General features: G+C 30.6%; 2 protein-coding genes across 2 annotated transcripts; one reads left to right on the top strand and one right to left on the bottom strand.

Moving 5' to 3' along the window:
• Positions 1-3101: 3101 nt before the first annotated feature.
• Positions 3102-3596, bottom strand: LOC111686528. The gene has a single exon (XM_023448886.2). It carries the CDS (start codon positions 3594-3596, stop codon positions 3102-3104), a length of 495 nt encoding a protein of 164 aa, XP_023304654.2.
• Positions 3597-17283: 13687 nt separating this feature from the next.
• Positions 17284-18240, top strand: LOC124420610. Its single transcript, XM_046954071.1, has one exon. The coding sequence runs from the start codon at positions 17284-17286 to the stop codon at positions 18238-18240; it is 957 nt and encodes a 318-aa protein (XP_046810027.1).
• Positions 18241-21313: the final 3073 nt, after the last annotated feature.

Below are 21313 nucleotides of genomic sequence, written 5' to 3'. Positions count from 1 at the left end.
CTGAAGACGGTAATTAGTGTTATAGTCATTTCTACATGAGACCTTATATAGGGGTTGGGTCCATTAAGGACCAAATCCCGTTTCATACAAAACTTGTTTATGTCGAATTTCGTCGGCATATAATAGTTTTGAAGCCAGAAATCTGCATTAAAGTAATTTTTAAAGAGGACCTCGTATGGGGGTAGGGATAATTATGGTTTTATGTCCGCCATAACTCAGAATTTAATTTCGAGCAATGAATTTATGAATGTTGAGGCTATTTTCAATACCAAACATTTTTGATTAATAGAGAATATTTTGGGGAAAAAGTGCTACTAATTTAAATATAATAATAAAAATATCAATGTCTTTATGTCAATAAGAAAAAACACATTTTAAAATTAAATTCAAGAAAATTTTCAAACAAAAAACTTTTTGAAAGAAGTCTTAAAAAAACTTCAAGATTTTACAGATTTTTTTTTGCGTAAAAAATAAAAAAAATATTCTTCTAGAGCCGTCGCGGCACCTGTTATGCATGATATAGTTTTACAACCCAAAGATCAATTTTAGAGGGGGAGACGTGCAAAATTCGCAGCTTCGTTTTTATGCAGCACTTTAACCCCATATTTAAGAGGTCCTCTTAAGAAATACCTTTAACTCTAATAACTAGCTATACCAGTATAGCAATGCAGTTGACACGTTTCTAAATATTTCTGGAAAATTTCATAACAATCAGTGAATATTGGAGTCAATTCTATATATGAAGTCGACTTCAGAAAATGAATGAAATACTCATAGCTTGCTTGAAAAATCATGTAATGCGATGAAATTTGACCTAATCAAGTTTTATAGAATCGAAAAATCATCTTAGAAATTGTATGTAAATCGGTTCATAATTAACCATATCCCTTTCGAAACACCTTATTAATTTTTGCCATATAAATATACTTAGATACTTAGTTTTTAAGTATTTGTCATACACAATTTTTAATATTTGTTTATACCCACTATCAAAAAAGATGGAGTATATTGATTTTGACATTCCATTTATAATACATCAAAATATTGGCCACAGACCCACAAAAGCATTTATATTCTAGGTCCATATTAAATTCTAAGACGATCTTACCATGTCCGCCCGTCCGTATGTCTATTGAAATCACTATATATGCAGTTGAAATTTTGCATGAATATTCTCTATTGCTAGGATTTTTTTGGTCCACGTTTTCGGATGAAATTCGACATAAAAAGTTTCAAATGACCCGAAATCATTCTACCAAATTTTTAGAGGATCGCTCCATAATTGACCCAATATAAGGTCTCCCGTCAGAAAATGACTTTAGCACTAATTACTGGCAGGAATGGTGCGATGAGAGGGGACGATTAATTCTATTACTAGTTAGTTAGTTAGTTTGAAAGGAGGATGTACGTATATACATAAAATCCGAAGAAATACACCTAAGCCTCTATCGGGCCTGTAGTGCGCTCCTTAACCAGTGCCAAAGATGGGAATCGAACTCCTCCGGTCTACAAGTCTAGAACACTAACCACTAAACTACCGGAGGCCACATTCTCTTACTAACTGACTAACTAACTGGTTCAGACTGAACTATATGAGATAGCTCAAATCAGATGATTCAGTGAAACCACCTTTCTCAATATGAGGCCTCTATACGATGATCCTAGTCATGCTTACTGTTAAGCTTTCGCAGGGAACAGATAAGAATGCTGGTATCAGTCATAACGGAACACTGTACTATTGGCAATCACGCCAGGAGAATGGGTATACTGTAGAAGTTGTAACAATGAGAAGGAAGAGGAAACAATACATCACCTTCTATGCTATTGCCCATCATTCAATGAAAGCAGAGAACAATGCTTTGGCTTTATCTTGTTTAGATGAGCTATCTGGGATATGCCTAAAGAATATCCTTAATTGTGTAAATCAAACCGTATGGTTTAAATCTGGAAGTAGAGAATAAGAATCAAATGAATTTATACGACCACTAGGGTAACACAACGGGACCGCAATTAGGTCGACCCATGTGAGGAACTCATGATTGATTGAGTGTCTGTCCTTCTTTCATAAACCTATTACTGGCCTAAAAATGAAATGAGTATAGCAATGAAATTCGGTATAAGTAAGTTTCTTACAAGAAAAAACCTCCCTACTAATTTTTTAGGATCCGACCATAGTGACGAAATTCGAAACATATAATGCTATGTATACACGGTTGTTAGATCTTACAACGTTGACAGTAAAATGTGCAGAAAATGTCTTATAACACTGCCAACTTACAAATATTGTCAGTCTGACAATTGCAAAAGAAAAATTTTAAGTTCAGACGATTGTTAGATATTTTCTGAACATTTTACTGACAACGTTGTAAGATCTAACAACAGAGTATCACGCCTTTAAGTTTAATGTGAGCCAAAATCTATCTACTAAATTTATTGAGGATCAGTCCGCTCATGCAGGGTCGCCTTCAAAAAATTACTTTAACTGTCATTACTGGCTAAAAAATACGAAAAAAGCAATAATATTTGACACAGTTAAGTTCTTCGAGCTAAAATCTCTCTTTTATGTAAATCGTCCCATAATTTACCGAACCAGCCATATAAATTACTTATTTAAGCTATCATTGCTTGCTTAAAAATATGAGTTATGAAATACGGTTATGTAATTCGACATAAGAAACTTTTATACGAACGTTAATCTTGCTACCGAATTTCATGAGGAATGTGTCGGTAACTCACCCTATCCCCTATAAAAACCCTTTCAGAAAATTATTGGTATAAAAATGAACCAAAATCGGTCTACAAAAAGTAATGATAAGCCAATAATTGACCGTTCCCTCATTTGAGAGGAGGATTCTAGCGATGAAATTTGACTTAAGCAAGGTTCATACAAAACAAAATCTATTTACAAAATTTTATGAGTATCGGTTCATAATTGACGCATATTATGTCCACAAATTACTGATGGGTGTATGAGATTTCACACAGCCAAATATACCATTCTTTGAATAAGAGATAATCGTTTGTTTCTACTTTATTAATATTTATGAAATTTGTCATGGGTAATACTTAATATGCATAATAAGTTGATCTCTAAATAATTATTAATTTGGTTTAATATTTTTATTCCTTTTCATCGTAACAAAACTACGCAGAAATCCTTTAATAATTTTTTTATGATCCACTATAAAATCAAACCATAACAGCATTTCAGCTTCGAAAGTAAAAGCTGGAAATAAATTCATGTCGGTTCGAAAACCACGTATATAATATAGCACATCCTTTTGGAAAGGACATTTGTGCGGAATATTTCCAAACCGATTTAATGTTGATCGTCCTAATTTGATAAAAGTTGCCTGATTTTTATTCGATAGTAAGCTGCATCCATCGATATTTGTCAAATTGAAAAGCACAAAATCATTACCATTTTTACGCGGTAAAACGACACACATATTCAGCAAAAAGTGCCGTAAATCTTTTTTAAACTGCAACTCTATGGAAAATGTTCGTCGCTTTACACTTTTACTCAAATAGCAGGATAAAATATTTAAAAAACCATTCGGATCGTCAGAAGTACAAGTGATGTTATCAAAGAACATTTCTAGTCCCGACTAAATACAAAAAAAATATGTATGTATGTTAATCTAATAAATGTATATCTTAAATTAATTTAAAACCGCACGTACAGCTGCATCTGCTTTATCTAATGCCAGGATAATAATAGTAAAATAAACAACTAAATATTGCCTCATACTTGTATAAGTTGAAATTAATTTTATGGAATTCTGTTGCTGCGATAAGAACGAGTACTTTTAAACTGTTATTTTTAAAATATTTCAATAATATAATAATTACTCTACGAATGCTAAATTACTCGTTAATATATATTTAAATTAGCCCAATTATTCCATTTTGTATAAACAATTATTGTTAACAATCTGAAAAATATAATTATAAACCGTGTATGAAAAAATGTAACTGCATGTTCGATTATATAATACCTTATGTCTATCTATAGACATAATATAAAAATGTACGTACATTTCGTTATTTAAATATAAAACCTTAAAGTAAATCTCAAATATAGCAGTAGTACTAAATCAGTAGCAGTATAAATAGTTCTAGAAAAACATAAACTATAAATGGAGTAGTAGCGCAAAAATATAAATAATTATACCCTACACCACTATAGTGTGGAGGATATTATACGTCAGTGCTGATGTTTGTAACATACAAAAATATTGGTTCAATATCAACCTTAAAGTAAACCGATCGATTAATTTTTTGAGCCGATGACGGACATGTCCGTCCGTCTGTCTGGATAGATGTATCAAAAAAATAAAAAATTTAATAGCAGTAGTAGAGTCATTGGTATTTATATATTTTATTTATTTATTTATTTATTTTATTTATTTATTTCATCAATCAATACATAGGAAGCCTATAAGGCCAATTATACATGTATTGTTAGTTTAATATCCATGTTAATACAAAATTATTATAATTATATAAATAAGAGTTATTGAGATGAAATTTTCCCAAAATATATTTATTGATCAGAAATGTTTGGTATTGAAATGGGCAAAATCGGTCAACGATTTCACATAGCCCCCATACAAAATGTACCCCCCCCGAATACTGTATAAATAGCTTCAAATATTCACAAATTCGTTTTTATGAAGCAAATACCACAAAATTTCGCATAGGTCAGTTTTTTGACGTCTGCAAAGTAATTCTGCATTATGGCAGATATAGGACTATAATTGGCCCTACCCCCATATAAAGTCCCCCTTAGAAAATGACTAAAAAGCTTATTTACTACTGGCTTAAAAATGGGGATATAGCGATGAAATTCGACACACATAAGTTTCATGCAAGCCAATATCTCTCAACCAAATTTTACGTATATCGTTTATAATTGACCCTACCCCCCATATAAGGTCCCCTTCAGAAAATGAGTTTAACGCTCATTACGCTCTTAAAAATAAAAGTATAGCGACGAAATTTTGACATAAGTTAGTTTTCTTACTAGCCAAAACCTCTCTATGAAATTTTATGTGGATCGGTCCATAATTGACCCTACCCCCCATATAAGGTCCCTTCAGAAAATGACTTTAACGCTCATTACTGGCTTAAAAATGGGAATATAGCGATGAAATTCGACACACATAAGTTTCATGCAAGTCAATATCTCTCAACCAAATTTTATGTATATCGGTCCATAATTGCCCTACCCCCCATATAAGGTCCCCTTCAGAAAATGAGTTTAACGCTCATTACTCTCTTAAAAATAAAAGTATAGCGATGAAATTTTGACATAAAGTAAGTTTCTTACTAGCCAAAACCTCTCTATGAAATTTTATGTGGATCGGTCCATAATTGACCCTACGCCCCATATAAGGTCCCCTTCAGAAAATTACTTTAACGCTCATTACTGGCTTAAAAATGGGAATATAGCGATGAAATTCGACACACATAAGTTTCATGCAAGTCAATATCTCTCAACCAAATTATGTATATCGGTCCATAATTGGTCCTACCCCCCATATAAGGTCCCCTTCAGAAAATGACTTTAACGCTCATTACTGACTTAAAAATACAATTATAGCGATGAAATTTGATATAAGTAAGTAAGTGTCTTACAGGCCAAAAAATCTTTATGAAATTTTATGTGGATCGGTCCATAATTGACCCTACCCCCCATAAAAAGTCTTCCCATAAACTTTCTTTAATGCTCATTACTGGCTCAAAAATAGGATTATAACAATGAAATTACACAGAAGTAAGATTTATACAAGTCAAAATTTACCAAATTTTATGTGAAGGCCCCCTTCAGAAAACGACTTTAACGTTAATTATGGGCGTAAAAATACGAATATAGCGAAGAAATTTGACATCAGTATGTATCTAAGGAACCAAAGCCTTTATATCAAATTTTATGTGGATCGGTCTATAATTGACCCTAGCGCCCATATAAGGTCCCCCTCCATAAAAATACTTTAACGCTCATTACTGCCTTAAAAATACGAGTATAGCGATGAAATTTCACAGAAGTAAAACCCCTATTAATGGACCTCTTTCAAATGTTACCCTGATGTTCTCATTAATATCGATATATAATATTAAAATATTCAAAATATCAAAGTTCATTTATATTGCAGTGATTTGATGGTGGGTATATTATTCAATATTATTTTTTCAAAAAAAAGTTGAAAGATTTTTTTATACATCTTTTGATCCTGACATAATAAACTAAAAATAACACAAAATATTTTCAAACTATTTTTGTTAGCTTGGCATCAAATTTGACATTGTTTGATCAGTAGAAGTTTTTTAAAATATTTTTTGAAAAATGCACTTCTTAAAACTTTGCAGTTCTTTAAGAAGGACATAGGATCATGAAATGAAAAACTAACAAATCAGTTTTTCTCCATTAAATTTATAGTTTCTGACGTATATCATCCGGTTCGTGTCTAATTTTAATTGTCGGACGGGTGTTGTCTGTATAAAAATTTTGTTTAAAAAAGTCAATAACAAAGGATGTAGATTTAATGCAACAAAAAGAGATGAAATATTGGATGATGAAATCACGTTGTAATGATGACAATATATACGTTTTTATTCATACAATTTAATTTTTATTCATACGATTAATTTTTTTCAGCTTAGAACATTTATTTTATATTTTGCTCACTTTTAAGATAATTAATTTTATTTTTCAAACAAGAGGATCAATTTTTACATCTACCACAACATGGCGTTACCAGACTTCCAAATTATATATTTTAATGTAGCAATTGAATACTTCAAATATAAGCACTAAATATTTTCTTCAAGTAGCAATAAATGTTATTATATTTTTCAACAATCAGAAATTTGGTAGCTTTGCTACTTTATTTTGGTAGCAGTTCTAGGTAGCAATACTACCTAAATTTTGGTAGCATAAAAAATAAATTTTTTATTAAAATATGAAAAAAAAATACGTCATTCAGAAAAAAGGCACAAGCTGCGGGATTAAATTATAGGACTTAGATTTGTGGGCCTTCTAAAGACATATTTACATATTTCAAAGTTGTGATATTAATTTCTCATTGCCTTTTCGCAAGAGATATTCTAGGATGACTGTAGCTCAGTGGTAAGAGCTTCTAAAAACAAATTGAAAGACACCAAGTTCAACCTCTGTCTGAGAATTAATTTTTTATTTTTTAATTTTTGTTGGAGAATTTGAACCATGGTAAAAATATCAAGTTAGTGTCATTCTCTCTTTTTGTCGCCATATTAACCATCTGACGTTTGCTGGTATTTTAATAAATCGAGCTACCACATTTACTTTGAAAATCCCATTTTTTGTTTGTTTATTTTTTAATCAAAATCAAAAATAAAATTCAATTTAAACTAAACTAAAAATCAAATGAAATAAAAAAATTCAATAAAAGTTTAAATAAATGTAAAAGAAATTTAATCAAAACTATAAACTTCTTGTTAAGTTCTATATCAGTTTGAATGTCTGTTGCTGTCGTGTCAATCAATTGCAATTAGTGCTCCATCCGGTCCAAGAATACACGGTTTTCTTCAAGTGAAAAAATGTTAATTTAAAAAATATAAAAGGCCTTAGAGATAGAACTTGATGTGAAGGCTACCTAGACACTTATAGGACTGGGTAAACGCATTCCAAGGATTCTGATAGGCTTGCTAACGGGTAGGAATTAGAGTCATTAAGCATATAATTTGCCACTTTCCTAGGACACAGAATATTATGTTGTAATGGCTGGGAAATAGGTTCCATAACAAACATGAAGAAATTGCGGGATTTAACCCCTGCATTCTAATGCTTTTATCATTCGATTGGAGATTATCTCACGTTTCTTCAATCAGGGAATAGACTAGGTAAATCATCTGGTTTAAAACGCAATGAGAATGGACAGTTTCAATTCATCATTCCTTTTTATATATTTTATATCTTTCTTGTTTTCTTTTAGTGTTCTTGTTTCTCTGTCTTTGAATCCTCAGTCTCTTTGAAGGGAATTGGATGTTGACCTTTTTATTGCACATAAACCTTCTTATCCTAAACTTAAGGACACAATTACATTGCTTCAAAACCCTTTCAAATGATAATCTACATTGTATACAATTTAAACAACAAACTAAAACAATACCTTTTTTTAATCAGGACAGCTCGACAACAGTTACCACTGGACGTAAATTATTTTGAAAATTATTAACATAAATTCCACAATCACAACATTTCTTAGAAACTATTTTTCCCTTTTTATATGTGGCAACGATGTTCTATTTATTTACAAAATAAAAATTTCAAAAAATACCAGCAAACTTAAAAAAGTTTGTTTGAGAGAGAGGAATGACACTACCAAAGAATAAATAAGAAGTGAAACGCTGTCAAAAAGTACCTAAGTCTACTGTCAGTCGGTACCTTACTCTAAGAATGTATTAGTAGAATTCTCAAGCCAACATAGTTGCAAAAAATCGGATTTAAAAATTAAAAAAAAAAAATTATTTCATTTGAATTTATATTTTAAAATATTTCTTTAAATATTTTGCAACATAATTTATCTATAAACATTATATATGAACGTATCTTTGCTTTTTAATCTGCAATATTGAAATAATAATTAAGTTAGTTGAAATATTTTTTTCTTGTACTATACGAAAATTTACAACATTGTTCTTTTTTCGTTTTAATTTCAACAACAAAAATTAAATGTCAAAAAAATAAAAAATATTTTTTCGTTTGTAAAAAATTAAATCTTTTCGGGCTATTAAGTATATTTAAAGTGTGCAAAAAAATAATAAAATATAACGTTAAGTGATAAAAAATATTTTCAAGTTCTATAAGCCACGAGTTTTCGCGACAAAGTTTTGAAGTTTGGAGAGAGAGTAAGTTTCTTACATATGTGTTGGAGTTACACAGAACTCGTCTGTGAGAAGAGCGTAACGTTGTTGTTGTAAAAAAAATTACAGCGTTTCACTTCTTAGTGTCCAGTGGACACTACCTTCATATTTTTATAATGATTTGAACTAGTGATATTAATGGAAACATGTTATGCATAAATGCACAAATAGACTACACAAGCGGCTTGACAAACATACATTTTTCATTTCAACACACACTACACAAACATTGCTAGTACAAACACCGATTTTTTCACGTTTTTGTGGACTTGCAAAGATACAGATGTAATTTTTTCTTCGAAATATAAATTTTGTAATAAATTGGTTATTTAGGAATATAAACAATACAAACGGTTTGACAAATATTCAATATGTTTGTGCAAAAATCAAAATTTTTTAATTTTTGTACAAGCAAACCGCAAGCATTTGTACAAACACGAAACACCCTCATACACTACACAACAGGCTTGCACAAACGTGAAATACTAGTATGTTTGTCAAGCCGCTTGTGTAGTCTATTTGGCCCTTAAGGCACACATCGGCAGAGCGTAAAATTTTCCTTCCACACTAACACTACTGCACTTTGTGTTGTGTTTGCATTCCATGCACTGAAAGAAAAGTTTGTAAATTTTTTTAGTGTTTTTGGTGTATTGCATACAAGCGCAGCGAGCTCTCAATTGAGCTCTCTGTTTTATTTTCCAACACACGTACGTAACTCCCAAACTAAGAGAATGAGAGCTTGGAAGTTTTTTGATGGAGTTACACATAGAGAAATTTTTGTTGTTAAATATAAAGATAAGTTCTTGTTTGCCAAAAGTTATTTTTGCATATGAGAATGTTTGATATTTAATATTTATTTTAATTTATCAAATTATCATTAAATACGTAAAAAATTTATTTGAAGAATTTTTTTCTGTGTAATGTTAAAAATAATGGGAATTTTAATAAAGGTGAATCAACGACATAAACTTCTAAACAAATGTAATACACGCTACTATGTTTATTCTTGATATACAAGCCTATTTAAAACATTATCCAGTATATATTTTCAATTAATTGACATTTATAGCACTGTATATGAGCGCAAAAATTCTTGGAGGATATTTTTATACACCTAACGATAAATTATTTGTTTCACTTTTTAAAATTGTCCATTATTTCTTTACTTTTATTTACATGGAGTATATATTAAGATTCATTTTGTATCTAAAATTGTAAATAAATGCATTTCATAGAGCAATGTTCAAAAATAATAGGTCGTGTTTAATTTTTTCCAATCCTATTCATAAAAAATCCAGAAATTTTAATGTTTTTTTGTTATTTATAACTTCACTACTTTACAGTGTACTGTATTATAAATAACAAAAAAAACTTTAAAATTTCTGGGATTAAATTTTAGTTCCATTAATATCTTACTACCTGGCTGACTCCAATTCGTATTTTTTTCTTTCTTTCGTCACAAATAAACTCTTTGTAATCGAGAATGAATACAGTCGCAACTTTAGTGTCCCCTTTGTAAGCGAGAGCGGAGACAATCGTCTCTTTACTGTCTCTTTGTGGGGCGTAGAGTGACGATTGACTTCCTCGTAGGACAAGCCCATGTTAAAATGGTCGGTCGGCCACAAGTGGTAGGATAAGTGGTCAGTTCGGGTCTGTCCCGTCGAACTGCTGGGTAGTAACAAAAATGTAAAAGTATTGGTGCATTCTAACACACACAGAGTTTTATAAAAAAAAACTATTTTAAATTTGTTCGAATTTTTAATAGTAAAAATTTAAACTCTGTTTGTAAATAAATATTCAACAACAAAAATGAAATGTCAATAATTAGAACAAAATATTTTTTCTAGTTTAAGAAAATAAAACAAAATTTTGTGTGAAAAGTGAGATAAAATTAAAATTAATAAAAATGCTGATTTTTTGTACACAACCGTAATTTTTCTTAAAAGTGGCCAAAAAAGAAAGTTAAGCATTTGAGTGTTTTGACAAGTTTAAATTTCTCACAAGAGAGTCGAATTCACACGGCACTCCTAGATGTGAGAAAGTAATTTCCTCTATATGAGAGTCGGACTACTTGTTATACTTTGGTTTGGAAGTTTCGTAGGTGTGTTGGAAAATAAACTTGAGAGCTCGCTTCGTTTGTTTGTTTTAGTATCACTTAGAGCGGATTTGTCATGCTTTACCTAAGTTTTAGACCAAAGTATAACAAGTAGTCCGACTCTCATATACAGGAAATATCTCTCATATCTACGAGTGTCGTGTGAATTCGACTCTCTTGTGAGAAATTTAAACTTGTCAAAATCCTCAAATGTTTAACTTACTTTTTTGTCCACTTTTTAGGATTGTACGCGAAATTACGGTTGTGCACAAAAATCTGTAATTTTTTAAAATAATTTTATCTTACTTTTCATACAAAATTTTGTTTAGTTTTCCTAAATATTTTTTCTAATTATTGACATTTCATTTTTGTTGTTGTTGAATTTTAATTTTCAATCAGAGTTTTAATTTTTGGTATTGAAAATTCGAACAAGTTTAAAATTGTAACTTTTTTATATATTCTGTGTGTTTGGAATGCACCAATACGTATACATTTTTGTTACTAACACATATTTAGAGTTAGGTACTTTTTCACTAACACATGCTTAGAGTTAGGTACTGCTGTCAAAGAGTCGGACTACTTGTTATACTTTGTTTTAGACGCTCTTCTCTATATGTCAACTTTTTCGGAAGTCTCGTTTTTATAAATGAATGTGGTCTTCATTTTTATACCTTTATACAATATCAATGACAGTATTTCGCTTCATATTTAATATTTCACTAAAATTTTCATATTTTTTTCGTTTTCATAATACGAAAATAGAATTTAATTTTTTTCTAAAGATGATTTTTTTACGACCGATTGTTTTTTATTAAAAAAGCCGTTTCAAAAATGATTCCACATTATAATATAAATTCGTTTATTATTTACGCAATTTTTAAATGGTTTCAGCAATGAATATATCTGAACGAAGAAAACAACGTATATTATTGAATCATACATTTATGTAATCTTCCATGTTTTTCAATTTTCTTATTATATGCAATCGATATTGTAAAGAAAGTATTTCTTTATTATTATACCCTACACCACTTTAGTGGGGAGGGTATATTGGGTTTGTGCTGATATTAGTAACGCACAATAATATTGGTCCTATACCCACCTTAAAGTATACCAATCGGCTTAGAATCATTTTCTGAGTCGATTTAGCGATGTCCGTCCGTCCATGTAAACATTGTAATCAAACTACAGGTCGCAATTTTTAAGATAATTCAATGAAATTTGGTACATAATCTTATATTGTCCCAGGGACAATATAAGATTATTTATTTTTATTTCTTTAATTTTTTATTTCTTTAATTCAAAAATGGAAAATTCTGAATGAACTTTTTTACAAAACAATGATATTTTTGAAAGTTGTGAATAGTTGATCAAAATTCTAATATTTTAAAGCAGCCAAGCGCAGAAAGAGAAACTTTTATTGTAGTGGTAAGAAAATACTAAAAAACACTTAGAAAAAATATTTTCTAGTTACGGTTGCTATGATGAAATTTTATGAGAAGTAAAATTGTAAATTTTACAGATAAGGCATATTTAAAGAAGAGAAAAATGTTTATTTCTATACAAAGATTAAAACTTTTAATGTAAAATATTTAAAAAAAGTATTAAAAATATTATTTTTATGTATTTTTTTACGAGTTTTTTTTTGCAAGATATTCTCTTGTTTGAAAATATTGTTGTTGTTTTTAAAAATTTTTGCAATTTTTACGCTCTTGCTATGAGTTTTATTTATGATCGGGTTGTGTACGTGTGAATTGCCGAAAATCTTCGTAATTAGAACAATATGAAAGCGCAACGCTGTTTTAAAGTAGTAATTTGTATAGTACAATATGTAAGTCGCCACATCAATCCCCTCTCCAATGATTTCGTCAGAACTAACCGTGAGCTATAAGCTGGTTTAATTCGCTCTATCGAAGTGGTATCCTCCTTATTTCCCATTTTTATCGTAAAGTATTTTGGTTTTTTATTAATGACTTCATAAGGTTTACTATATTTATACGATAATGGTTTTGTAATTCTATCATTTCTCACCCATACATGTGAACATGTTTCTAAATCTTTAAATTTAAATGTTTTAACAATTCCATGGTTGGAACTAGGTATAGGTCTTAAATTAATTATCACATGTTTAAGTTTTAAAAGAAATTCATTTTTAAAATAATTTTCCAAAAAAACAGAAAAAATTCCCAGGAATTTTTATGTTTTCTTCATAAAGGTATTCTGCAGGTGTTCCTTGTAGATCTTCTTTAAATGATGCTCTCACAGAAGGTAACGTCTTTGTCCATGATGGGTGAATTTTGCACGTTAAACCAGTTTTTAAAGTTCTATGCATCCTTTCGACCATGCCGTTAAATTTTAAGTTGTGGTTACATGTTTAATTTCAAAATATTCTGCCATTTGCTTTGAACATTGAAGATGTAAATTGTACTTCACGATCGGAGATAACTTTCGATGGACAACCATATCTAGAAATCCATCCATTATAAAATGTTTCTATTATTGTTTCCGTAAGTATGTTTTCAATCGGAAATGCTTCTGGCCATCGAGAGAACCTATCAATACTTGTTAATATGTATTGTTTACCCTGACTAGGTGGTAAAGGTCCGACAATATCAATATGAACTTCTTCAAATCTTTTCTGAGGAATTGGAATGTTTGAAACACTTGTTTTTACATGGCGATTTATTTTCGATTTTTGACAATGCACAGTGGGGCAGAATGGAAATTTTTTGGAAATAAATCTGGCATTTCTAAACGGTTGATCCGATCGGGATAAAGGGTGAGCGTAGCCAAGGAGTATTCGAGTTTAAGTTTTGAAGATGAACACCGCAGATGCCCCAGGGACGGAGCTGTGACGGCTCAAAGTAGGGTACCTACGACATGTAAAATTTTTAAACACATGCCATTTTTTCACCCAAATACAAAGATTTTTATATTTTCTGAAAGCGCTCGACGAGATCTTGAAAAAACATACTTGGACATACTACTTATCTCTTATAATATCCGAGTTATAGGCATTTAAAAATTTAGTGATACAAAATTTACCATACCTTGGTCCGCCTTTTTTTTAATACCGGGCGTAATTTTAGACCAAATGGACTCAATTTTTTCTTGTTAGTTAGACAACAAAATTTCCAATAATATACAAAAAATTTCAGATCAATATCATTTACAGATCCAAAAATATACGTTTTTTAATTTAAAAATTAAAAAAATTTTAGATTTTTGCCGTTTTTTTGCCCAAAATGTGTCTTAACTCTTTTATTCATAAAATAAAATTTTCTTTAAGAACATATAACAATTTTATAGTTTTCTAAAAGGTATCTTTACGCAGAACGCTTTGGCGTAAAAAACTTGTCCTATTTTTTGAAAATGTTGCCACTGCGTCCTTCCGAATATGACCTATTTTTTTATCAAAACTTCAACTTTGGGCGACTAAAATCCCAAAGCTGGGATCAGAAAACTGAAAGCAGTTTTGGAAACCTCAATATGTTTTCTATTTACTCCAAAAGTATTTTCCCAGCCCTGAAAGAAATGTGGACCCTATGGGCAAAAATGTAAAAAGTCCCATTTTTGGGATTTTCATTCCTATTTTTGGGAATTGCGGGATGCCCATTGACCTTTTCATTTTTTTTTGCATTTTCTTATTTGAAATGACAAGTTTAACAAGCGTTAAAGATTTCATTGAGTTTTGTTCATAAATAACGATTTTGTCATATATAACATATTTGTTAAATTTCTAAAACTATGATTTATATCAAAATTTTAATAGGGTCGCAGATAGCTACAACAATTTAGTCCATATTTATCCCTTAATATCTTTTTTTAGTAAGATATGGAAATTCTCGATCCTTTACAAAAAATTTCAAGCCAATATCTCAATTACATTCAAAAATATGTTAATTTAAACCTGTGTCCTTTAATATCATCTTTTTCATATTTTAGTATTAGATACCGAGCGAGTAGTTTGAGTACAAATTTTACTTCTATTTTGTTATTATAACAAAAATAAAATACAAGTAAAATTTTAACTCAAACTACTCACATGTTATCTAGAAACCACACATAAGTATGACAGAACATACATTTGGTGTTGAATAAAATATTTGGACAATTTTTAAAAATTATTTAGTTAATTATTTTATTAAAGTCATTGTATATACAATATAAAAAATATAATTTTATTATGAGCCACGCACAACAACACCTAAATCACCCCACACAAACCACCTTTCCCGTCCACCGAAATATAAAACACAATTTAATACAATATCATCAGTTAGTATAATAGCTTTTTTTATTTGAACTGTTTATCTTAAACATAATACAATTAATTCTTACAACCTACTTATATAGTTAATTCCTAACACTACTTATTTTCTATAAAATAATCTGTCATATCGGTATACATATCCAGAAGGTAATATAAGTCCTTTAAATCTTCCTCGTTTTGAGATGATAGAGTTTCATAACAAATCCATTTTTTTTCGCATAATTGAAAGAACAGGATCAGAAGATAAAAGTAAACTATTAAAAATATCTTCATTCTGTGATTGCCTGGAGCATTTTCTTGAGCTGAAAAGTTGAACATGCTTAAAATCTCGATTCCTCGCTTCCTGAGCTTCTTCTGTTAACTCTCCAAGTGGAAGAATATTCGATTCAATTATTATTTGACCATGACACAATACTTTGTGTACTGTTGGTCTTAGTTCCCTCCATGGATACAGAGATACAAGTAATTTAGAAATTTCAGATGTATATTCCCCAAATCGATTTCCATTAATTTTATGTTTACTATTCAGTGCCATTAAAATAGTGTTAACTCTTCGAAGCAACTCCTTGTCGATTCCAGGTATTTTTGAAGTAATTTCAAAATCACGAAAAAACCTTCTCGCCGTATTACCGACATTTGCACTACCGCAACTTGGAAGTGGTTTATCGATGTTTAATCCCATCTAAACATTAAATTCTTCCTGGATTCTGCTTTTTTTCCGCAGCTCTCAGTTCTTTCAATTCTTCATTATTTTTTGTTGATTTAGTAAGATTCTCTGGTACACTTCTATATTTGAGGTCGTATGCTATGTGTAAAAAGTAATCCAAAAATCGTATTCTGGCATGAAGTGGTGAAATTCCGAAAGACAGGACTTCTTCATTAATTCTTCTGCTTTTGTTTATATTTGAGAATTGCGACTTTTTCTCATTACATATTGAGCATCTCCAGAAGGAAGAAGTTTCTGTTATGGCATTGCTGACCTTTCCATCAATCATTGTTAAGCTTAGCTGATATGATACGTTAATAGAGAATTCCTTTATTTTTATGCAAATGGGCTCCAGTGCATTTATTTCATCTTTTAAATATTCCACTAAATCTTTTGTTGTGTTCTTTGACTCCTTTTATATTCAAATCCAATGGGTCTACAAACATTTTTTGAATCCGGAGTTGTATTGATCCATATATCTTCAAATGAATTTCCGATGCTTGACGATGATGGATTAAGGGAATATGAACGAATTCGTAATGGCACTAATGATGGCATAAATACACTTTTATAGTCTGCTAATGTCCGACTTCGAGCAAGGATGATATATCAATGTAGGGGTACATCCCTTTTTATAACTGTAAATTTTAATTTCATATTCATTGATTTTAAAATAATAGATTGTCAATTATTATATTCAAGAATTTTCATAAAATATAATATACGCACTTGAAAACATTAAATTTAAAATAAAAAACACAAATTTATTTATTTAAATATAACGACTACAATTGGCGATCCTGCAATTTAATATTATAAATAAATCAAAAATAAAGAAAAACAAACCTAATTATTTTGGAATTGGCTCAGAGATTTAATCTTATCAAGATCTTAGATTTCCAAATATCAAGATCATCAAAAAATATATATTATTATTTATCAAGATTATTAAACACGATCATCAATCAAGATCATAAGTTAAGATCATCAATCAATTTCACCGTTCAATTTCCTAAAAACAGACAATCATTAAACACGAAACCTGAATTAGAGTCAAGATCCCTAAATAAAATATCCCGCTTCAACCTACTATAAATATCGGTCAAAGATTTACCTGAACTTGTAAAAAAAAACAGAAATAAGTATATCATATTATATTTATTTTAAGTTACCTTTAGTATATACATACATCCAAATACATACACGTTGTAAAATCAAATCAATATACTACATTCGTTGTTGTTACTTGTTTGTTTATTGTTTGTTAATCGTTGTTAATTGTAAACTTTCCCTTCGGAAACCATGTTTGTACACTCTCCCAATTCAACACGTCCAAATTGTACGTCACAACCCAATTTAACAGATAATTCTGACAACATCAATACTGAAACTGGAACATTGACTGAATTAGATAATCGTTCAACTCCTACCTGTCCTCAGTCTAATATTGAAATTTGTTCTACCACTATTAAACTTCTCCAATTTTGGACAAATTGTCCGGAAGCGTGGTTTATCCATGCTGAAATGCAATTTGCAAATAGGAAAGTAACACAGGACATTACTAAATATGAGTATGTTGTTACTGCTTTACCTCAAGATGTAATAGTAACTGTACTTGACATTATACAGAAACCTCCTTCAAGTAATCGTTATGATCATTTAAAGAAAATCCTTATTGAAAGGCATTCTATGAGTGAAAATACAAAATTAGATAAAATATTGTCTAATTCTGAGATGGGAGATCAAAAACCATCTGAATTTTATAGGTCATTAGCTTTACTTGGGAATTCAAATTTTAGTCCCGACGTGTTAAGAAAAATATGGTTAAGAAAATTACCAAATAACATAAATGTTGTCTTGACTGGTTCCAATTTAACAGATATCAACGAATTAACACGCTTAGCTGATATCATATGGGAAGTGCTACAGAGTAATAAGATAGCAAGTATTAGAGACACTACTCCAATACATTCTGCAAATTCGTATAGTCTAGAAAAGGTTGTTGAAAATCTAGTACAAGCTACTACCAATATTTGTAATAGCTTCAATAATCTTTCATTAGACGTAGCTTCAATAAAAAATCAGTTAGATGGACAACAGTACAGACCCTTAAATAGGCGATTAAGTAGGAGCAGATCTCGTCCTAGATCTACGAATAGAGACTGGATTTGTAGATTCCATTATAGATACGGTAGTGAAGCAAGAAGGTGTGAACAACCTTGCTCTTATTATAGACAAAAAGAAGATTCAAAAAACTAACTGGACCCACTATCGAAGCGACAGATAATGGGAGTTTGAACTTGTTAACACGTCGCCTTTTTCTTAATGATAAGAATAATAAAATAAAATTTTTAATTGACAGTGGGGCAGATATATCTGTCCTTCCATCTTCAAAATTTAAAAGTCATAAGACTACTTCTGACATTGTTCTGACAGCAGCAAACGGTTCAAATATATCAACATTTGGTAAGAAAATGTTGAATGTAGATTTAGGATTACGACGCGAGTTTCCCTTTGTTTTTATTATTGCTAACATTGAAAAGCCTATAATCGGAGCGGACTTTTTACACAAATACGGACTTTTAATTGACATAAAAAATAAAACGTTAATTGATCCCTTAACTAAATTATCTATTAATACAGTGTCACGCTACTGTAATATTTCTTTACCAAAAGTTTTCGCCGTTGATAATCAATACACTAGTCTACTTAAACAGTACCCTTCATTAATATCTGAACCTGATTACACAAAACCAGTTAAACATTCAACGGTACATAGATTAGCAACCAACGGTCCGTTACCATTCACCAAACCTAGACGCTTAGATCCGATTAAATATAAAGTTGCTAAAAGTGAATTTGATTTTCTTGTAAAATTTGGCATTTGCAGACCTTCAAATTCATGTGCAGCATCTGCACTGCATTTAGTTCCGAAAAAGGACCCGAACGATTGGCGACCATGTGGTGATTTCCGACGACTCAATTGTATCACAGTACCTGATAGATATCCACTTCCACACATACACGACCTTAACATAAACATGACAAATAAGAAATTTTTTTCAAAACTTGATTTAGTAAGAGCTTAACATCAGATTCCTATGGCAGAAGAAGACATTTTTAAAACAGCAATCACCACACCATTCGGACTATTTGAATTTGTACGAATGCCTTTTGGTTTAAGGAACTCGGCACAAACTTTTCAGAGGTTTATTAATGAAGTCTTTAACGGACTTGACTTTGTTTTTGTTTACATTGACGATGTACTGATTGCTAGTGAAAACGAGGAAGAGCATATAGGTCATTTAAAATTAGTTTTCGAACGCTTAGACGAATATGGATTAAGCATTAAACCAGGAAAATGCACTTTTGGAGTTCCCAGTATAGATTTTCTTAGCCACAATATATCAAGTGATGGAATTAAACCATCAGAGGAGAAAATATCGGCAATACGCAATTTTGAACAACCAAAGACTGTGAAACAAATTCAGAAGTTTATAGGAATGGTAAACTATTACCATAGATACATCCCAAAGTTAGCAGAATTATCAAGTCCAATTCACTTAATGATAACACAAGCACTGAAAACTAAAAAGAAAACTGTTGAATGGAATAATGAAAGTTTAAAGGCCTTTGAAACTATTAAAGATCAATTCGCTTCAAGTATCTTATTAAATCATTTTAATAACGAAGCTAAATTGACTTTAACTGTTGATGCTTCTAATATTGCAGTTGGTGGAGTTTTACAACAAATACATAATGGAATTCCCAAACCATTAGCATTCTTTTCGAAGAAATTATCCCCATCTGAATCCAAATATAGCACTTACGATCGAGAGCTTTTAGCAATCTATCTAAATATTAAACATTTTAGACATATGTTAGAAGGAAGGACATTTACAGTTTACACTGACCACAAGCCTTTAGTTTTCGCTTTAAATTCAAAAACAGAAAGAAGTCCACGACAATCAAGACATCTAGAATATATCTCTCAATTTACCAATGATATTAAACATATAAATGGGGACTCAAACGTTGTAGCAGATACACTATCTAGAGCATTCGAGTTAGACGCCTTTCAACAGTCAGATATAAATCTGAAAGTTTTATACGATGAGCAACAGAAGAATGTAGAACTCAAAGACATTTTGAAAGACAAGAACAGACACCTTAATTTGAAACAAGTGAATGTTTCACTATTTAATGTTTGTTTATGGTGCGAAACTTGTCAAGAGACAACAAGACCTTTTGTTCCGAATACTTTACGCAAAATAATTTTTGAAAAGTTACACTCAATTTCTCATCCAGGTATTAGAGCTACTCGTCGTCTAATTTCTCATCGTTATTTTTGGCCAAACATGAATAAGGATAGAAATATGTGGTCTAAGCAATGTGTAAATTGCCAGAAGTCAAAAATAAATAGATACACCAAATCACCTGTAATGAAAATAGATATTCCAAGAGGTAGATTTGAGCACATTCACCTTGACATAGTCGGTCCACTTCCTCCAGTGGCCAGAGGCATATCCACTCAAGGATATTACAGCGTTGACAATAGCCCAGACATTTTTCAGGAATTATATAAGTCGTTTTGGAATACCTCTTAAGATAACTAGTGATCAGGGTACCCAATTTACATCGAAAATTTTTACGGAACTAACAAAATTATTAGGTAGTCATAAAATTATAACCACTCCTTATCACCCACAAGCCAACGGTATAGTAGAAAGATTCCATCGACAGTTAAAGGCAACAATTATGGCTAAAACTCTGAAAATTGGTATGATATTTTTCCGGTGGCTTTACTCGGTCTCAGATCAGTATTCAAAGAAGATTTGAAAGGAACTTCTGCTGAAATGGTGTATGGTCAAAACATTAGATTACCTAGAGAAGTAGTAGTTTCGAACATGGAAGAAACTTCTTATGATTTTTAAATAAATTAAAAGAATATTTAAAAAATGTTCGTTCTAATTTATCACATCACAAAAGTAGTAATAATGATATATATGTACCTAAAGATCTTTCTACTTGCAAATACGTATTTGTACATGTTGATCAAAAGAGGTCCTTGCAAACACCATTTGAAGGACCGTACAAAGTAATTGAAAAAGATAAAAAAAGTTTCAAGTTAGATGTGGATGGTAAAATAAAAACGATTTCTATAGACAAACTAAAACCTGCATACATAGAAAACACTAACATCAATAATACTTTACAAAAACCCAAAAAAAGTGTTACATTTAATTTATTAAACGTTAATCTTTCCGGAGGGGGAGTATTGTAGGGGTACATCCCTTTTTATAACTGTAAATTTTAATTTCATATTCATTGA

The sequence above is a fragment of the Lucilia cuprina genome, chromosome 6 (genome assembly GCF_022045245.1).
Source record: "Lucilia cuprina isolate Lc7/37 chromosome 6, ASM2204524v1, whole genome shotgun sequence".
NCBI lineage: Eukaryota > Metazoa > Arthropoda > Insecta > Diptera > Calliphoridae > Lucilia > Lucilia cuprina.
The sequence above is the reverse complement of the archived record's forward strand: the minus strand, read 5'-3'. Positions and strand labels throughout refer to the sequence as shown.

Bases quoted from the DNA above. Each gene is read 5' to 3' on its own strand.
- LOC111686528 (XM_023448886.2), bottom strand. From the start codon at position 3,596: ATGTTCTTTGATAACATCACTTGTACTTCTGACGATCCGAATGGTTTT.
- LOC124420610 (XM_046954071.1), top strand. From the start codon at position 17,284: ATGTTTGTACACTCTCCCAATTCAACACGTCCAAATTGTACGTCACAA.